Source organism: Quercus lobata, chromosome 7 (assembly GCF_001633185.2).
Source record: "Quercus lobata isolate SW786 chromosome 7, ValleyOak3.0 Primary Assembly, whole genome shotgun sequence".
NCBI classification, from domain to species: domain Eukaryota; kingdom Viridiplantae; phylum Streptophyta; class Magnoliopsida; order Fagales; family Fagaceae; genus Quercus; species Quercus lobata.
Window position 1 is genome coordinate 9,054,505 of NC_044910.1, and position 18,876 is coordinate 9,073,380.

At 34.8% G+C, this 18,876-nt stretch overlaps 1 protein-coding gene across 1 annotated transcript; it reads right to left on the bottom strand.

Moving 5' to 3' along the window:
• Positions 1–9,531: 9,531 nt before the first annotated feature.
• Positions 9,532–10,585, bottom strand: LOC115952651 (replication factor A protein 1-like). Its single transcript, XM_031069838.1, has 5 exons — positions 10,512–10,585; positions 10,101–10,374; positions 9,892–9,988; positions 9,664–9,813; positions 9,532–9,581 (listed from the first exon to the last, which is right to left on the bottom strand). Exons 1-4 carry the CDS (start codon positions 10,530–10,532, stop codon positions 9,735–9,737), a joined length of 471 nt encoding a protein of 156 aa, XP_030925698.1. The 5' UTR covers positions 10,533–10,585; the 3' UTR covers positions 9,532–9,581; positions 9,664–9,734.
• Positions 10,586–18,876: the final 8,291 nt, after the last annotated feature.

Here is an 18,876-nt window from a genome sequence, read left to right on the forward strand (position 1 = left end):
AATCGTTGTAAGAATACAGTGAACTCTTGTAGCTTTGTCAAAATACTAGATATTATAACATAAGCTCCTCCAGCCGTGCCGATGATAGATTTTCTCATTTACTTGTGTTCAATAATCTTAATGCAGCAACTTTTATTGTCCATCTTTTGGAGTAGAACTGGTTATTTCACCCACGCTCTATAAATTCATTGTTTGGGCTTGTTGGGCTTAAACTCAATTCTACACTGGGTCCAATCCAAATTCAATCCTTACAATACATATATACATACATACATACATATATATAAATACACATGCAACTACTTACTAACTTATTTTTATATTTAAAAATACATTTTTATTTAAAAAAAACCTACAGAAATAAACATGACAAACCCACATAAAATTATTTAAAAAAAAACTTATTTTATATTTACAATTGGGTAATATGTAGTGAGACCACTTGTACGTTTAAGTTCTTGTAGTAAGACCGGTATTTTTTTCCCATCAATTTAGTATATAAATTTTGGTACTATAGCAATAGATGTTCTTATTTTTGCACCAAATTATTATTATTTTTTAAATGAAAATGAAAAGGTTTTATTGCAACATCATAAAAGTTCACACAGGGGTTAGTATTTTTTTTTTTTTTTTTTTTACAATTTACTAAATTGGTAAAGATGAAAAAAAAAAAATTAAGAAGCTCTTACTCCAAAAGTATATAAAAGTTCTAGAGATGCTGCAATTGACACTTTTTAAAATTTTTAACCGAAATTTGGGTTCTAATTATCACATTTGGTAAAAACTTTTATCGTCAAATAAGAGATGTGAAGTTCAATCTTCACGTACACAAAACTAATTGGTGTTTTAGTCTAATGATAAAGGATAGTCATTATTTAGCGGCTTTGATATTTATATCTATAAATTAAATAAAATATAAAACAAATTACTCCACTTTTTCTATATTTAGTATTTTTTATAAACAAAATTTTATATATCAAAAAGGAGGGTAAAAGGGCCAATCTCATTTCTAACTTCTGAGAGAAAGATCCAATGGGAGGGAAGGGATGGCAATAGGCCAATCCTAATTACAAAATGTTGCCCAAGGGGCAATATTATTAGACAAAAAATTTACATGTCTGGAAACAAAAACAAAGTCCAAAAGAGCAAAGAACTTAGAGTTAACCTAATATAACTAGAAAAGAGAGCTAAAGATTTTGTAGGAGAAAAGGAAAAACTTTAGAATCTCCTTCAAAATCAACAAATTTCATAATCATCTTCAAAGCTAAAAGGACAACTTTTGAATCTCCTTCAAACACAACGACAGACTATTAGTATTACTATGAGTAATTACCGTTTGCCTAGCCTTTTTTTGTTTTTTGGGAGAGCTAACAACTACAAACTTGGTTGCAATTAATAAATACAATTTCACTTAATATCGTTTTATTAAATGTAGATTTTTACAAATCTGTCATTTGAATAACATTTGCTTCTTATATCCCTCATTCTTGCAAAAATTTTATATTTTCAAAAATATATATAAAAAATAAGTTTATGAATCGAATAGTAAATAATATCTATTTGGTATAAAATTTAACATGCAAGTTGAGAATATAAAAAATATACAATCCAACAGTTATATTTTAAAAATATGTAACTATGTAATTTTTTTAGTATAAATTGTAGCAGAACTTTACCCCTTATATTTAATATCTTAAAAAAAAAAAAAATATATATATATATATATATATATAATAAAAGCCATACGTTGTGTAAGGAGTGAGAAGTGAGGAGGACAGTAGGGTCTTAACCTCACTTCACTTTACTTTTACCCAGTAAATAAATCACAAAGACAGAAACCCAAACAACGCACATTATCGAATGAATTAGCAATGTCTCAGCCGAGAACAAAGCCTAAATTATCGTCTGTGTGTTAGTGTGGCTTGAATTTTGCCACAAACCCATAAGGCCCAACCAAGCCCAATCCGGCCATAAAAGTGACCTCATACAAGTTGAAAAAGGAATCCCACTTGACCGACTTTTATAAAGTAACATATATATATTGCTTTATTATATATGCGGCTACATGGCAGAGAAAAGAAAAATGTGTAATTCCAATTAACCTAGTTAGCAGCCACATGAGAGAAAATAGAGAAAAGAGAGGCAGCCAGTTTCTATTCTTATTTTTTCTGTGAGAGAGTGTTAGGGTGTAATTGGGATTTGGGTTTCTTGAGAGTGTTCTTGTGCACTATTGTATTTTCCCTGATAATAGTGAAATCCCTGCAACTCCGTGGACGTAGGCAAATTGCTGAACCACGTAAATATTGTCTTGTGCGTGTGATTATTTTTTTTTGACGTGTGTTTTCTCTATTTGTTTTGTTTCTCACAGGTTAGGAATTTTTGGTTAAATTCCCTACAACTGGTATCAGAGCCTAGGGTTAGGTTTGAGTGGGAGCAATGGCAGAGGAAGCAGGAAAGGCGTCTGGAATAGAAAAGTTTGATGGCACAGACTTCGCGTATTGGAAGATGCAGATTGAAGATTATCTCTATGGGAGGAAATTGCATCTGCCTCTTTTGGGGACAAAACCTGAGGCTATGAAGGCTGAGGAATGGGCTCTTCTTGACAGACAGGTATTGGGAGTCATTAGGTTAACTCTGTCTAGGTCTGTTGCACACAATGTTGTAAAGGAGAAGACCACAGTAGATCTGATGAAGGCTTTGTCTGGTATGTATGAAAAGCCATCAGCAAACAATAAAGTGCACTTGATGAAGAAACTGTTCAATCTGAAGATGGCAGAGAATGCATCAGTAGCACAACATCTGAATGAATTTACCACTATCACAAATCAATTGTCGTCTGTAGAATTTGATTTTGATGATGAGATTCGTGCTCTGATCGTCTTGGCTTCTTTGCCAAACAGTTGGGAGGCAATGAGGATGGCAGTAAGCAATTCTACAGGAAAAGAAAAGCTCAAGTACAATGATATACGAGATTTAATTCTGGTTGAGGAGATTCGCCGAAGAGATGCAAGCGAAACCTCAAGATCTGGTTCTGCCCTAAACCTTGAGACAAGAGGCAAAGGTAATAACAGAAATTCAAATCGGGGCAAATCAAAATCCAGAAATTCTAATCGGAACAGAAGTAAATCTAGATCAGGCCAACAAGTACAATGACGAAATTGTGGGAAAATAGGTCACTTTAGGAATCAATGCAAAAATCCTAAGAAAAAGAATGAAGATGATTCTGCTAATGTTGTAACAGAAGAGGTACAGGATGCATTACTTCTTGCAGTAGACAGTCCACTTGATGATTGGGTTTTGGATTCAGGAGCTTCGTTTCATACCACTCCACACCGAGAAATCATACAAAATTATGTTGTAGGTGATTTTGGTAAGGTGTATTTGGCTGATGGTTCAGCCTTGGATGTTGTGGGTATGGGAGATGTTCGGATATTGTTGCCTAATGGGTCTGTTTGGTTACTGGAGAAGGTTCAACATATTCCTGACCTAAGAAGGAATCTGATTTCTGTTGGACAACTTGATGATGAAGGGCATGCAATACTATTTGTTGGTGGTACTTGGAAGGTTACAAAGGGAGCTAGGGTATTGGCTCGTGGAAAGAAAATTGGTACTCTGTACATAACCTCAAGTCCAAGAGACACAATTGCAGTTGCTGATGCAAGTACTGATACAAGCCTATGGCACCGCAGACTTGGTCACATGAGTGAGAAAGGGATGAAGATGCTGCTGTCAAAAGGAAAACTACCAGAATTGAAGTCCATTGATTTTGACATGTGTGAAAGTTGCATCTTAGGAAAGCAGAAAAATGTGAGCTTCTTGAAAACTGGCAGGACACCGAAGGCTGAAAAATTGGAGTTAGTACACACTGATTTGTGGGGGCCTTCTCCGGTTGCATCCCTTGGAGGTTCAAGGTACTACATCACTTTCATTGATGACTCAAGCAGAAAGGTATGGGTTTATTTTCTGAAAAATAAATCTGATGTATTTGAAACTTTTAAGAAGTGGAAGGCCATGGTTGAGACAGAAACAGGTTTGAAAGTAAAATGTTTGAGGTCAGATAATGGAGGAGAGTACATAGATGGAGGGTTCAGTGAGTATTGTGCTGCACAGGGAATTAGGATGGAGAAGACCATTCCTGGGACACCACAGCAGAATGGAGTGGCTGAGCGCATGAACAGAACTCTCAATGAGCGTGCTAGAAGTATAAGGTTGCATGCTGGACTACCAAAAACTTTTTGGGCTGATGCTGTTAGCACTGCAGCTTACCTGATAAACTGAGGACCTTCAGTTCCCATGGAGTTCAGACTTCCTGAGGAGGTTTGGAGCGGTAAAGAGGTAAAGTTTTCACACTTAAAAGTTTTTGGTTGTGTTTCCTATGTTCATATTGATTCTGATGCTCGTAGTAAACTTGATGCAAAGTCTAAAATATGTTTTTTCATTGGCTATGGTGATGAGAAATTTGGCTATAGGTTTTGGGATGAACAAAACAGGAAAATCATCAGAAGTAGAAATGTGATATTTAATGAACAGGTTATGTACAAGGACAGGTCAACTGTAGTGTCAGATGTTATAGAGATAGATCAAAAGAAATCTGAGTTTGTCAACTTAGATGAATTGACTGAAGGTACTGTCCAGAAAAGGGGTGAAGAAGATAAAGAGAATGTAAATTCACAGGTAGATCTGAGTACACCTGTAGCTGAAGTCTGCAGATCTTCCAGGAACATTAGACCTCCACAGCGTTATTCACCTACTTTAAATTATCTCCTGTTAACTAATGGTGGTGAGTCAGAGTGTTATGATGAAGCCTTGCAAGATGAAAATTCAAGCAAGTGGGAGTTAGCCATGAAGGATGAGATGGATTCCTTATTGGGGAATCAGACATGGGAACTGACTGAATTGCCAGTAGGAAAGAAGGCTTTGCACAACAAGTGAGTATACAGAATAAAGAATGAGCATGATGATAGCAAACATTATAAGGCCAGATTAGTTGTTAAAGGGTTCCAGCAGAAGGAAGGTATTGACTACACAGAGATATTTTCTCCAGTTGTGAAGATGTCAACAATCAGACTAGTACTGGGAATGGTGGCTGCAGAAAACTTACATCTTGAGCAGTTAGATGTGAAGACAGCATTCCTTCATGGTGACTTGGAGGAAGACCTTTACATGATTCAGCCAGAAGGGTTCATTGCTCAAGGACAAGAGAATTTAGTTTGCAAACTAAGAAAGAGCTTTTATGGCCTAAAACAAGCTCCTAGACAGTGGTACAAGAAATTTGACAGTTTTATGCATAGAATTGGGTTCAAGAGATGTGAAGCTGATCGCTGTTGCTATGTTAAGTCTTTTGACAATTCTTACATCATATTACTGTTATATGTGGATGATATGCTTATTGCAGGGTCTACCATTAAGGAGATTAAAATCCTGAAGAAGCAATTGTCCAAACAGTTTGCAATGAAGGATTTGGGAGCTGCAAAGCAAATCTTTGGTATGAGAATCATTAGAGACAAGGCTAATGGTACATTGAAGCTTTCACAGTCAGAGTATGTGAAGAAAGTTCTTAGCAAGTTCAACATGAATGAAGCTAAACCAGTAAGCACACCCTTGGGTAGTCATTTCAAACTAAGCAAGGAACAGTCACCAAAGACAGAAGTAGAAAGGGACCATATGAGCAAGGTGCCTTATGCCTCAGTTATTGGCAGCTTGATGTATGCTATGGTGTGTACAAGGCTAGACATTGCACATGCAGTGGGAGTTGTGAGTAGATTCATGAGTAGGCCTGGAAAGCAGCATTGGGAGGCAGTCAAATGGATTCTGAGATATCTGAAGGGTTCATCAGATACATGTCTTTGCTTCATAGGTGCAAGTTTGAAACTGCAGGGTTATGTAGATGCTGATTTTGCTGGTGATATTGATAGTAGAAAGAGTACTACTGGGTTTGTTTTTACTCTGAGTGGTACAGCTATATCATGGGCTTCAAATCTACAGAAGATTGTTACTTTGTCTAGTACAGAAGCTGAGTATGTTGCAGCAACTGAAGCTGGAAAGGAGATGATTTGGCTACATGGTTTCTTAGATGAATTGGGTAAGAAGCAGAAGATGGGCATTCTACACAGTGACAGTCAGAGTGCAATCTTTCTTGCCAAAAATTCAGCTTTTCATTCAAAGTCGAAGCACATACAGACAAAATACCACTTTATCCGTTACCTTGTTAAAGATAAGCTGGTAATGCTTGAGAAGATTTGTGGATCTAAGAATCCGGCAGACATGTTGACTAAGGGTGTCACTATTGAAAAGTTGAAGCTGTGCGCAGCTTCAATTGGTCTTCTAGCTTGAGGACAAGAGGATGAGTTGCAGGGATGAAGGACTATGTTATGGAGGATTGTGGTTAATGTTTGCAGCTTGTGAGCCCTTAAGGGCTAAGGTGGAGCTGATGGAGGAGTTTGCTCATGAAGCTTGATCAATTCAAGCCAAGGTGGAGATTTGTTAGTGTGGCTTGAATTTTGCCACAAACCCATAAGGCCCAACCAAGCCCAATCCGGCCATAAAAGTGACCTCATACAAGTTGAAAAAGGAATCCCACTTGATTGACTTTTATAAAGTAACATATATATATATATATATTGCTTTATTATATATGCGGCTACATGGCAGAGAAAAGGAAAAGGTGTAATTCCAATTAACCTAGTTAGCAGCCACATGAGAGAAAATAGAGAAAAGAGAGGCAGCCAGTTTCTATTCTTATTTTTTCTGTGAGAGAGTGTTAGGGTGTAATTGGGATTTGGGTTTCTTGAGAGTGTTCTTGTGCACTATTGTATTTTCCCTGATAATAGTGAAATCCCTGCAACTCCGTGGACGTAGGCAAATTGCCGAACCACGTAAATATTGTCTTGTGCGTGTGATTATTTTTTTTTTACGTGTGTTTTCTCTATTTGTTTTGTTTCTCACAGGTTAGGAATTTTTGGTCAAATTCCCTACACTGTGTTTCTCCCAGACCACATCATTGACGAGATCCTCAGTTGTGTACCAGTGAAATCCTTAATCCGATTCAGGTGCGTTTCCAAATCTCGGTACTCAATCATTACAAACCCCATTTTGATTTCCACACACTTCAACCGAGCCAAATTACTATTTTCCAATGAAGAAAACAACAACAATCATAATGGTTATTTGCTATATACACCACTACATGTGGATCCTCTTCTTAATAGCAGAAATTTGTATACTGTTGTTTGCAATAGCGATGGCGCATTGAGCAACAACATTTCTAGGATCGAAATACCCTTTAGTCATTCTCAGATAATGGGATTTTCTAATGGCATGTTCTGTTTTGCTAGCTATGTGGAAAATTGTAGACATATAATGTATTTGTGGAACCCAAGCATTAGGAAGTTTAAGATGCACGCTGCTACCTCGAGTAGAAAACTTACTACCATGATCACGTGATAGCTTCGAGTCCATGGACTACTTCTTTCCTTGATCCACAACAACCACAAGTACTCCCACTTGTGTTTTCTTTAAGCTCTTGAAATAGCAACTAAAGAGATCACCAAGCTCTTGACATCAATCTTGATCTTGATAACCCTAAGTGTGTATGAAGGTAAACACCTCTAGATCTCACAAGAGATTCACACACACAGCATATCAACAACCTCTAAAATGTGGCTAGAGTTTTTCCTTTTATACTTGAAGCAAAACATAAAATCCTATACGTCATATGGGCTTGGGTTGAGTTGGAAATTTTGTAGAAAAAACAATCTGCATGAGCTTCGATCGATCGAGTCTAATTTTCGATCAATCGAGCCTTGTAGAAATTGAATAGTAATTTCCTGCAATTATTCAATTCCAACTTTACACATAACCACGCTTTGAGCAGCCTAAATCTAGACTAAATGTTTTAATCATGGTTTACCAACATTACACATTGAAGTTCTAATACATTTAGATCCTAAAGTCATCAGATTTTTTTCTTCTTTGATGCAATTTGCTTAGTACCCTTTTGACGTTTTTGAAGCATTTGGTGAGGCATTCTTTTATGACCAAGTCTTCCATCTTTAGTAGTTATAGGAGCAGTTAATTCAGGTCTTTCAACAAATGTTTCTCCTATTTCTATTTTTTGACTGACTATGTACTTGTCCTTCCTGGATTTTCTTACAATTTCCTCCATTGTGTCTTGCAATAATTTTCATTCTTATGTATCTGTTAGATATGTATAGTAAGTTATGTGTAGAATAATGTTTAAATCATATAGTAAGCAAAGTGATGTAAGTATGCTTCAATTACCTGATGTTCTTCAACTTTACTTAAGTCATTTTGCTTATGTGAAATTTCCATCTCCAAAATCTTCATAACCATGTAATTTTTTTTTTTCCATACTTCAAATTATATTCATCAAGATGCAATTGGAACAAATATTCATTGCCAATTATTTTCTGAATCTCTTTTGGTAAAATATTCTCACCTAATTTCAAAATCTGTATGAACAAAGTATCATACAATTCGCAAAATATGTATACATACATGCGTCATGTCTTTTACAAAATATGTATACTTCAATTTTCAGATAATAAAGATATAGGGCTGATATTTATATATGAAATTACCTCTTCTTGTATCTCTGCAAGTTCTTTTGCAGTTTTAGATATAATTTTCTCAGCTCTTTGTCAAACAATATGAATGTGGTTAAACCGGTCTAATCTTGTACTTGGACTTGTATTCTATAGCTATTTTAGATACAAATTTGTTAGTAGAATATTATATATATATATATATATATATTTTGTGTGTGTTTGTGAATTTACAAATCATTTTTTCTTTCATTACCTTGGAACTGCAAACTTTGAATCATTTTTACAACATTCACACCATAGAACTCCTTTGACTTGTTTCACTTTTGTCTTGCATATAAGACATGCAACATAATACCATCTATATTTGTTGTTGATATTAATGATTTTGGCATTGCATGTTACCAGTAAGTCCTATAATACAAAGTTTAGTTAGTTTATAAAATTATACCTTATTATAAAACACATAAACAATTACCAATTACGATAAATTCATAATATAAGAGTATAGTTGATACCTTTGTCTCTAAGTTCCATTCCAAGTCTTTTATTTCAGCAACTATTTTTTTTATTATGTAAGGCAAGGTCTCCATCTTGTACTTTAGGTAGTCCCTTTGGCAGTATTTCTTTTACGTTTTTGTCCATTGTGGTGTTCAATCTATGCATCAACATTAGCATTATTTTATATTTTTTTTCTTCTGAATATTCAATTTTTTAGCTTAGTCGTACAAATCGTAAAAATGGATAGATATAAACAATGTTATATATCTAAACAAACTGAAATAAACATGTCTTCTTAAAAATACCTGCTGGTCTCTTTTTTTTTAAAAAAATTCTATAGCATTTGTTTTATACAATTTTATGCTATCTATTATTTAAGAAGTATCGCAAAGTAGGTACATACTCGAAAAGAAAAAAAATGTAATAGTAGTTACTTGTTTCTAATTTCTACAACTGCTGGAATGTCTAAATTGACATACAACTTTGTTGCAAAAGTGGATGATAGTTGATAGTCACCTACAAAAAAGTTGTAAAAATTTATAAGCATTATTGATACATAAATGTTATGTATTTGATAAATGATTCAATCAATTGTTACCTCTTAAAGTTTTCATAATAGTTGAAGTGACTATTACAATGAATGGCCCTTTATTTGTTTTGTAGAAATCATCATCTATTTGTTTTGTAGAAATCATCATCTATTTGTTGTGCAGTATTTCCCCACAAAGTTGTTTGAACTGATTTGTTCCTAAAGTTTTTTATATGTAAGTTTGAGTTATTTAAAAATTATAACATATAAGTTTTAAAAAATGTATATATATCTTACACTTCTAACAATAGTTGAATGTTTCTCATCTTTGTTGGACACCCTCTTGTTTTGATCTCCTCAATGGCTCCAATGTAGTCCAATATGCCAATCACATCTGGTAAGAACATATTTTTTTTATAGATAATAGACAGTATTAAGTTATGAATTGCATTATTTTTTTAGCTCTGTAAAAGTAGATGCTTGACTTGTAAAACAATTATAATTACTAGTCAAGTAAGGTGTGTCATAGCAACGGGAAGCTATTGTTCCATAATCAGCAAATTCAAATTGGGATTGAGGTATTGAATGATCAAATCCGCTGAATTTTGAGACTGAAGTTGTTGAATTGAAAAGTATTTTGAGTTTGTTATGTACTGGACAATAGTTCCCTTTATTTTCTTCAACTAAGAAATTTGTAATTGTATATATGCTCCCTTCATTTAGTTGTGGATGATAACTTTGAGCAAGATTCTTTCTGATGCTTGCATGTATCAATGTTCCCTACAAACATTTCAAATGAATTATCCCTTAATCAATAGGAGCAGTACATAACAACCAATTTACATTGATTGGCTGCAAGTTTTAATAAAATAATATTAGTAAAATTTATTCTAAAAGGAAATCAATTATGAATTTACCTCTTTGTCAACCAATATCATATCGAGGCTGATCAGATAATGGTTGTTTGCTATTTAATTGCATCCCACATTCGTAAAACTCTAACTTTCACTTTCGATTTATCTTTGACCTTCGATATCTGCTTCAAAGTTGTGTACTTCATATTCATTTGAATTTGTATTATCTGCACAATTTAAACATCAGAAAAATTTATATATAATTATGGAGTAAAATCTATCATTTGCAACATAAGTGACAATCTAACTTATATTATTGATAGCTTCAAAATAATGAACAGTATGTATTACGTCTGCATAGACCATTTGATATTTCTTTATGTACAATATTAATATGGCAGGTTCAACAATAAAAACAATGTTAACATTCTGTGACCATCTATTTGGCCACTGGAAAAAAAGGGGAATAAATTATTTGGGTCATAATAATTATAATTGTCAATTTAATCCAAAATAAAGTTTTAATTGAATCAAAATAAAAATGACATAAACAGAAAAAAGAAAAAAAAAGAGGCTATTTCAATGTTTTAGTTTGATTTACATAATAAAAATCTGTAAAACAAAAACAATATTTAATCAATACAACAATCAAACAAAAAAATCTCAAGAAATTGAAAAAATAAATGGAAAATTAGAGAAAAAAGTAGCCAAACCTAATACTTATTGAGTAATGCAAAAAAACAGAATTTGATATGCTATAAATAATTCTAGGGAAACCACAATTTTAGTTTAAGGAAAACCATCAACAAATCTATACTCTTCAGTATTCGACAAAACATAAAGACCATCATAAAAGAAAAGTGAAAACCTAACAAATATCTCCTAAATAAATAAATAAATAAATAAAAAAGAACTCATATTTTTTTTCAATAGAGATAAAAGAACCCTAGAAAATTAAATTCAATAGAGGGAAAATAATCTGTGGGCAATTATAGACAAATGGGAACGGTAATTGAATAGAAAAAAAAAAAAAAAAAAAAAAAAAAAAAAAAAAAAAAAAAAAAAGCATGCTCACCTTCTAAATAGTTTGTTGTTGCAGAGAAGGCTTCTTAATAGTTTGCTGTTGCAGTGAAGGAATGGCGGTTGAAACAATTGAGAGAGGGATTCTCTATTTGTGTTTGTGTGTGGCTGAATAAGTGTGAAGATTTTAAGTTATCGCACCACTTGAATGGTGTTTATAAGTTTTCGCTTTATTTTTTTATTTTTATTTTTTTCCTGGAAGCTTCACAGGTTTTAAAGTGTATTTTTGGGTTTTCCAAAAAAAAATCTATTTTTATCAAAATAAATAATAATAATAATAATGACCATGGGTGATTCATCAACTTTTTATCCCGACGGGCCCAATTATGGTTCTCATCCGAGGCTTACTTTACTTCAGTAAGAGAAATTGTATCATACAATCAATGACATTTTTTTTCCCATGAGTGAGGCTGGGCTTGGGATTGGCTTTTATTGTATATATGATTTTTCCACATAACTCCATAGGTCTCATGGTTATTAGATGAAATGGATTAGGCTTTTTTAGCTTAAGGTATGGGCCTACCCACATGGGAAATTGGGAATTGTTATAAACCCACAATAAGAATTTATTTGGAACTTTAATTCTGAGATTTAGAGGATTCTGGCCTTATGCCCTTTCTGTGAAACATATTTGGCATAATGCCCCTGTTTCGAAACCATATAGGGGCGTGCCCCTGTTTTAAAACTCGATCTCCGTAAAACCGAGTTACTTAAGTAACTCGATTATGAAGAAACCGAGTTGTAGCCAGGTTCTTGCCACGCTGGTGTGCCAGCTTGGCTTTTGGGCAATAAGATATTCCAGCGTAACTATTTATAACTCGTCAATGGGGAAAACGAGTACGTAAAACCCGAATAACTGATAATCGAGTTATTGGTGTTACTCGGTTCTCATATAACCGAGTTTTATGCTATTCTGATGCCATTTCACATCAGTTTTTCACACGTGAAGCTTAACCCGATTAATAGGAAATCGAGTTATTAATATTACTCGGTTCTCTTATAATCGAGTTATTCTGCTATATCTACTTCTCAAGCAATTCTCCTCATCATTTTTAGATATTCTCCTCATTCTAAGAATTTTCGGTCAGAAGTTGGTGTTATCTCTCCATCATCTCAGGTTTACCTAACTCATTCTCTTCTTTGAAATACATTGAGGATTTTATTATTGTCTTGGTATAGTTGTAGATATTATAAAAATTTATCAATCATAATGTATGTTTTTTGTTAGAGTATAATTTTCATTTAATAATTTGTATTACTTATGCTTTGGTATTTTCTTGAATGAGTGTTATGTGTATTTTCTTGAATGGTATTTTAGAGGTATATTAGTTGTTTGATGTTACAAGAAACGTACAATAAGCTATAGAAATGGTGATAAATGTTATGTGTGTACATTGAGTTATATTGCGTGTTATGTGTGTAATGGTTATGGTAAAATTTGAGTGTTAGTATTTAATTTTTAGCATGTAATAGTACACAAATTGATGAATGTCTTTGTCATGTACCGGAGACGGAGCCAGGGGGGAGGGGGAGGAGAGGGGGCAAGTGCCCCCCTTGAGTTGTCCAAAAATATTCCATATGTACTACTATTAGGGAATATTTAGAATGCTCTACCCTGCTTGATGCAGAAAATAAACAGAAATCAGGAAAAAAGCTTCCTGGCCCTGCTGAAATAGAGGGAAAATGACAAGCTTACCTAAGTCATTGACACCGTGTAAGGAAAAAAAATAGGAAACAACCCAAAAGTTTCATGACAGAAGCAAAAATAATTAGAAGAATTTCCGTTAGGCAGAATAACACACACCAAGAGCTTTTAACTTGTTAGATGTTAGCTTTTAATTAGAAGAATTTCCGTTAGGCACAATAACACACACCTAGCATAATAATAATGCATTGTAGTGTCTTTCTTATGTCAATCGATAGTCCTATATTGTACACAATTTTTTTTGTTTTTTGGTCCTCAATTTGTTGACATTTCAGTTTTAAATTGTGGGTTTATGCTATGAACTAGAATTTTAATTAGTTTGTAAAATAAAAAGAAAGTCGAACTTTTCCTATAGTTTCAAAAACAATCAAGAAAAGATAGTGAGATGTGTATACAACTTTGCAAATAAATTGCTATATTTTAAATAATTTTAAAATTTATTTATTTCCACAATTTATTTTATAGTATTAACTTAAATGTCTAAATATAGTTTACATAGTTTTTGTATGACACTTATAGTTGTTTTTATAATGTTTTTTTAATATATATATATATATATATATTTTTTTTTGTTAATATTGACTTCTAAGCTTGCCCCCCTTGAATTGAAATCCTACCTCCGCCACTGTCATGTAGCATCTTATGCAGCATTACATTATTTACCAACAATTGATGCACACTGTTAACTTGATCAGTTGATGTTATTGTATTCAGTGTCAATGTCTGGTTCTGGCAACCCACAACTCTATAGGCCTCACGATGTGTTCACTGCTATGGGTCGTAGCTGGGTATTGGAAGATGAGTTTAGCTATCCAATCAATCCAAATCTGCGAAATAGTGCTTATGTTCACAATACCATGAGACAGGAGTGGGATTGGTTATTTTGTGAACAACAAATGTTTTATGATGAGTTGACTGGTTTTAAGTTGCCAGTGCCTCGGCGACTCGCATCGCAGATGCCTAGAGACACGATTGACGAACTTCGTAAAGCATTGAACCGCATAAGAGAAGAAAATAATCGAATGAAGATACGTCTTAATCGATATCGGACCCAAGTCTAGATTCGAGAGTCAGTGGAGGGAGGGTGGTACGAGCACGCACAATTCATGCAATCACTTCTTGCTGATCCCATTTATCAGTCAGATGTGGAGATGTCAGATGAAGACTAATCGTGTCGTGGTGTAATTAGACTTTGTTATTTAACTATTTTTGTTAACTATGTTTTAAATGTATGTGGGTCACTGTTGTTGCATTTGTACTATGTAAACCTTATTATTGATTGTGAGGACCATGCACATTATTCGTAATCTAGTTTATTCCCATAGAACGCATAAAAGTCAAATATTCCCACACATGATGTTTTTCAATAAGCACCTAGAACATAACAATAAGCACCTACAACATAATACAGAAAACTTAAAGTAACTTACACGATGTCACCAATATGCATGCATTGCATATTGAACACTAATGCTACTAACATTATTGACTTAACCTAGACATAACACACATACCACATAGGCATTCACTCTGACAGGTAGTCCTCGTAGTTAAGGACATTGTTACGTTCCGTCGGAGTGAGTTGTCGGTTCGTGGCGGCGGCCAGCTCTTCCGCTAGCTGTAGCATGTGATACCTGGACCTACGGAGTATCATGAGATTATTCTCTTTTTTTATTTTTGTCACTGCACGCTCATATTGATGCATATTTTGTCGTGATAGTGTGAGTGAGACACGATCAACAAGAGGCGCTCCAATTCGCACGAGATCATCGTGCAGAGCGTTGGACTCGTTCACACGAAAGTCCCACTCCCACTGCAGTCCGGCATAGTATTCCCTCTCGTCGGAATCTCTCTCCCTCCTATAGTTATCTGGAAAACGAGGTAGCATCTAATTGCGCATTGACATTGGAAAATGTGACTTATGATCGGTATCTGTAGATGTTTTGCAAGGGTAGATGTAAATGGGAGTGGGACTTTATATAGGAGTTTTGCAAGGGTAGATGTAAATGGGACTAGGACTTTATATAGGAGTTTTGCAAGGGTAAATATCCACGTGGATGTGATTATATGTAAGGGTAAGTATTCACGTGAATAAAGATGATATGTCTGGACATTGTATTGTTTAGTGAGGTGTTGAGGAGCACATACTAACTGCGAACATGACTTGGCTATACAGTGGCACCTGTTGGTGCACGTGGTTCGCTGAGGCAACTGTTTGATATGGCTATAGCTTATGCTACAGTAGAAGGCAGGTGATGTGTACTGCAAAGGAGGTTGTGTGTTTATTCACGTGAAGACTATTCAGCATTCCTATGCTTCATCTGACATGACTTGACGAGACAGTGCCGAGTTGCATTAAATGTTTCATAAACTTTTCAAGGATGCTCTGCATCATTGAAAACAGTGCATTGTAAAAATCTGCATATTTGTGTATTGACGAGCGTGTAGGTGATATGACTGGATAGGGTTCACGTGAAGACTATTCAGCATTCCTGTGCCTTGTCTGACATGACTTGACGAGACAGTGTCGAGCTGTGTTAAATGTATCATAAACTTTTCAGGAATGCTCTGCATCCTTGAAAACGGTGCATTGCGAAAGGATGCATATCTGTGTGCGCATATGCGTGTAAGTGATATGACTGGACAGGGTTCAACAGTGTGACGCACTGTTGAGCAGCACATGCAGCACTGCAAAGTGTATAAGTAGAAATGGTGGACAGCTCACCCCCAAAATTAATGCATAAACTTTGAAGGGATGCTCTGTATTTTCACGTGAGTGTGGATGGGTACTTGTGGTCAGGGTTCAACAGTGCTGAGCTATCCATGGTAGCTACACTCACTGTTCCCTATGGTGGTATTTGGCAAGTGGGATTGAAGAAAGTTGATAACAACATTTGGTTTTGTAATGGTTGGTAGGATTTCGTTGAATACCATTCTATCTGTTATGTTTATTTTCTAGTTTTCAGATGTGAAGGAAAATCAAGCTTCCATGTTCTTATATTTGATAAGACTACCACTGAGATTCAATATCCAGTCAATAACAACTGTAAATTGGAAGATCATCAGCTATAAATAATAGACTTATATGAAGATGATAGAAACATATCCCTTAGCTAATTTGCCCATAAAACATGAAACCAGACAGAAGTTTGTTACGAAAGTAACAAAAAACTTTCTTCTACATAAAGAGGAAGACAGAATGAGTGGTTGGCCTGGTTTGGATGAGTCTGTATGTAATGTATTTATATAAAGTAGGACAGTAGCAGAACTAAGATACACGGATTCGGGTATATGATACAGCAATTGATGGTGTCATATATATGAATTATTTGTATTATTGAATCATATGTGTGGTTAGTATGTGTGGTTTGGATGAGTCTGTATGTATTGGATCTATTAAATTTTCCTACAAGTAATGTGCAATAAATCTAAGTTGGGTGATGAGTGTTATGTGGGTAACATTCCAATTTACACAAAGAGAATATTGGAAACATCAACATATCTAAGCAGAGGACATTTTCCAACCAAAGCACAAGAATCATATGTAGCAACAAAGAACAACAGGGAAAGAATGAATTACGATTTCATATACACTTAGCTAATCCATTGAAAACATTGCAACATACAAACAGAACAATGTAATACAGTACCAGTTTCACAGAATGTATGTTGGAAGGGAGTATTATCTTGAACAAATGTGTGTTTTTACACCTCGCCGGTGATGGTCTCAGTTGGGCCCCACTCTACTTCGGCGAGTCCTTACTTTAGGAACCATATGGTTTTTCTGTCAAAGAGTGGTTGGTGTGTGTGGTTTGGAAGAGTCTGTATTGTAGAATGTATGAAATTTTCAGTTTAAATTTTCATATGTAGCAACAAAGAACAGCAGGTAAAAAATGATAAACTGATTTCATTTAAACTTAGCGAAAACTAATGAACAGTTTCTCTTTAGTAATGCAAAAGTTGAACGTACATAATCATCATTTGTCAGACGTTAAGAACAACATTTTGTATTGCACAAAATGTGTAGACATTAACAACAACGTCTAATGTTTGTTGGTAGAAATTTCTGGAAGTCATCATTGCTTGAATCTGAGAAGTCTGAAATATCTCTTTCATCATCTAACGCAGTAATTTCATTAATAGACTTCATGGCTCGCTCTTGCGCCTTCCCCTTTAGATGCTTCCTAGCTTTTTGGATTGCGTGAAAACGGTCTAGTCGCCTTTGCATTTGATTGTTCTCTTGTTCAAGACGCGCAAGTATGTTGGCAGGTTCATCTCTAGGTAACTCGGCTGAGCGTGCCTTAGGAACTCGTAACCCGTGCCATCAACAATACACCTCCAACTCACAGCTCTTCTCGTATAGGGTTGACCATGGTGGTTTTGCTACGGTGAACTCTATTACGGTTGTATCTGTACTTAATTTTGTGGGTTTGCCGACCATGATGTGTCCGACGCTTCCAAGACTCTCGTACGTGTATATTGGCATATTAATGAAATCCCTCTTCTTTCCGACCCATTTCCCTCCATAGTGGTCTGTGTATGTTTGTAGTTGTTGATCTGCTGGAGCTTCTGATGATCCATATGTTGAAGTAGATCCAAACTTGTTTCGCATTTTACGATTTGACATTGAGACGCTGCGACTCATAGTTTACTCAATCTAGGAATTTAGTGGGAGTAGAAAGAAAGTCATTATTGTGGTGCATTTATAACCTTATTTCATGGTTCAAGCATTACAATCAAAATTTAGTAGAGCTTGTCATGTCAATACAGGCTAGAAAAACACTGTATGAAGAGGGTCATAACTGTTACCAATGTCATGTGTCTAGATTCTTGTAGGGACCACCAATTTAAATATGAAATTGGTGTCTAATTTTCCTCCATCTATCTAAATTTAACTGGGATCAATTGTAATTACGCTACTATTGCTGATAGAAGTTAGGTGAATTTCCACAGTGCTCCTTTTTTATTAATTTTTTTCCCCCACACCCGTGTATTTTCAGGTTCACCTCTCCTTCTACAATAATCAAAACCCAAGATTGTTCCTCTCCTACTCAACTAACGGTGCATGGTCGCAGTTACCACACTGATTAAGCCACCTTAACATACAGCTCCCCTATTTTTCAATGAATGCTATTTATGTATCTTATATAGGAAGAGGTTCTCCATCTATTCCGATTTTACTTTTCTTTACAACTTTAATGGTCCTGGTTTATGCTCTGCAAAACCAATTCCAACCATTCCTAAGGTTTGATTACTCATTTCTTTAATATGCCTAAACTTTCGTTCCTTTTTGTCAAAAAATTTTGTTGTCTAATTATATAATTTGATTGTTTTTCTATGATTGATGTTGCATGTTTATTTTCCGTTTCATAACAAGTTGCAAGGAAACTGATAATTTTAATGCTCTTGGTTTATGCTTCCTAAGGTTTGATTACTTCTTCCTTTCATCTGCCTATGCTTTCGTTCGTTGTTGTGAAAAAATTATATTGTTTAATTGTATAATTTATTTGTTTTCCTAGCACTGACATTGCATGTTTATTTCCTATTTCATAGGAGGTTGCAAGGAAACTTAGAATTTAACTGCTCCTGGTTTATGCTATGCAAAACGAATTCCAACCATTTCTAAGGTTTGATTACTCCTTT